A 2,220-nucleotide genomic window follows, 5' to 3' on the forward strand; every position below is an offset into this window, starting at 1 on the left:
AGTTTCTTTGGCCCAAAAATAAAAAATTAAATAAATAAAAAGTTTGAGTTTGTAGCTTCTTGTATACACACACGCACACATCAAATTTAGGTTCCACGTCTTTTTGCATTTTCTATTCAGAGCACCTGCACGTGTCTGGTGACGTGGCTAATTGTTATTAGAAGGAAAAAAAAATTAATTCTTAAGGAACTGAAATTAAATTTCATTTCAGCCAAAATCAGGGACTACTCCTCCTCCAAATCTCAGATCTACGAAATTGCACTCCCAACTTCAAAAGATTCACTCTTTCGAGACAAGAACACCGTTAAACGAATTCAATCCTGAAAATTCAAAGAGCTTTTTCTGGCTAAGTTTTTTCTTGGATCCGTAGAAAGTTTTATCATCTCCTGCAAATTCTAGAGTCTGTGCCGACACTTATATTTATCTTTGGTATTTGGATTTGGATTGCATATAGAAAGCTTGAATCATGTGGGGTAGTATCGCGAATTTGAAGGAGAACTTGAACAAGATCGCCCTTGATGTTCATCAAGATGACGACGAGGAGGAGGATGTGCTAGATTTATAGCAGGCCCAACGGATTCAATTCTCCCATCTCCGATCGGAGGAATTCTCATAGTTTTGCCCACTTAAAATTGGGTCCAAGGTCACCGCTCTCAAACGGGATGGATGATCCTGCTGCGTTTAGTTCTGAGGTGCCACTTTTTTTTCTTGGTTTCTTTCTTGAGCTTGGATTTTCAATTTGTACTCTACAAAGATTGGGTAATGTATAGGCTTTTTGGATCTCTAAGGCGCTTGCCCGATTTTAGTTGGGATGAATATGTGGAGTTAGTCTATTGAACATATGGGTTTTAGTAGTCATTTTCCCCCCTTGCTTGCTGTATCTGTGTATGGGAAGCATTGAATTTGTTTTTGAATGCTGAATAGTTTAGGAACCGGAACATCTTCTCAAGATAGAAATCAAGACTCTCATTGATGATTTCGTTGTGCTTATGCTACTGTTTCAGACTAACATATTCGTCTGGGATAACATGGATGTGGGGTGTTCTCGAGCAACGTGTCTTTTTGACGATATAGTATAGGGTTTCAAATTTTAACCCGGAGCACATTAATTGTTCATTTATGTTTAGTGTATTTTTGGTGGTCAATCTTGTTCACTAATTCATTCCCAATTGTTGCTTGGGAAGTAGAGTATAAGGGCCATAGTGGGAAGTAACAGATCATTATGTTTTATTTATGTCTTATATGACTCTATTCCGTCTAGAGGGTCAGCAAGCGGATATGAAAAGGAAAATGGGAAAAAACACAGGTCGATGACGTTTTGAACTTATCCGCATGAATTCATTTCTTTATTAATGATTAGGTAATTTATGTTTACCAATCATCAAGTGTCGCTTGGTTTTAGTAAGTTTGGGTTGGCCTATTTTGATTTTTTGCATTTATTCCCAATTATAGATTTAAAAATTGGCTTTATTTATTTATTTTTCCGTTGGGGTGGGGGGATAGCGTTTGGTGAGTTTTGCTCCAAAATTGGTTCTCCCTTTATATGCAGAATGGCATCCACGTACTATCAGGATTGGCTGTGAAAGTACATTGTCCATGCTAGTATGAACTGCTAATCTATGTCACATTTTTCTTCAAGAGATGTAACCAGTTAAGCAGAAAATTCTATTGAAAGTCTGTTACTTGTTTTGGGAATTGGTGAGAATAATCTTGAAGAGAATGCATTTTGAAAAAATTGATTAAAAAATTGCGAGTTTTAGTGGGGAGTCCATTCAATTCCAGTCGTAGTTCTTTGCAATTACTTTTTGTTTTGGATATTGTTCAGGTAAATTACTTATGGCTGTGAAATTACTAAATAAACATATGCATTCTGTTTCTAAATATACGTAACATAATGATGAAAAATTGGTAAAATTGTACATTATTTGAGTTGTTAGAGTTTTGAGTATTTCTATTTAGTGTTAGTTATTAGTGGACTGTTTTAAGTTTATCTGAGTTAGCTTTACTGTCAAACTAACAGTTCTTGAAAAATAAGGAGGCATTTTTACTGAATTTTATTCCCAATAAATTAGTTAAGTATCTTTAAACTAACACTATCTTTCTGCATTTGCTTTTATTTAATAGGGTATTTCACTTAAAAAGAAATATAAACTGCTTTTTATTTATTATTGGCATTTTTGGAAAGAACGCATGAGTTACATCTTGAAACACTAAAAATGC

At 34.9% G+C, this 2,220-nt stretch overlaps 1 protein-coding gene across 1 annotated transcript in view; it reads left to right on the forward strand.

Annotated features, from left to right (window-relative positions):
- The first annotated feature begins 218 nt into the window (after window positions 1-218).
- The window catches only part of LOC129305828 (golgin candidate 3-like), a 27,403-nt gene continuing 25,401 nt past the window's right edge, over window positions 219-2,220 (forward strand). Inside the window, exon 1 of the mRNA XM_054945963.1 lies at window positions 219-692. Coding sequence (XP_054801938.1) covers window positions 663-692 — 30 coding nt within the window. The 5' untranslated portion in view covers window positions 219-662. The remainder of the gene's footprint in view (window positions 693-2,220) is intronic.

Source organism: Prosopis cineraria, unplaced genomic scaffold (assembly GCF_029017545.1).
Source record: "Prosopis cineraria cultivar Desert tree isolate PC_DT_omini unplaced genomic scaffold, ASM2901754v1 PC3, whole genome shotgun sequence".
NCBI classification, from domain to species: domain Eukaryota; kingdom Viridiplantae; phylum Streptophyta; class Magnoliopsida; order Fabales; family Fabaceae; genus Prosopis; species Prosopis cineraria.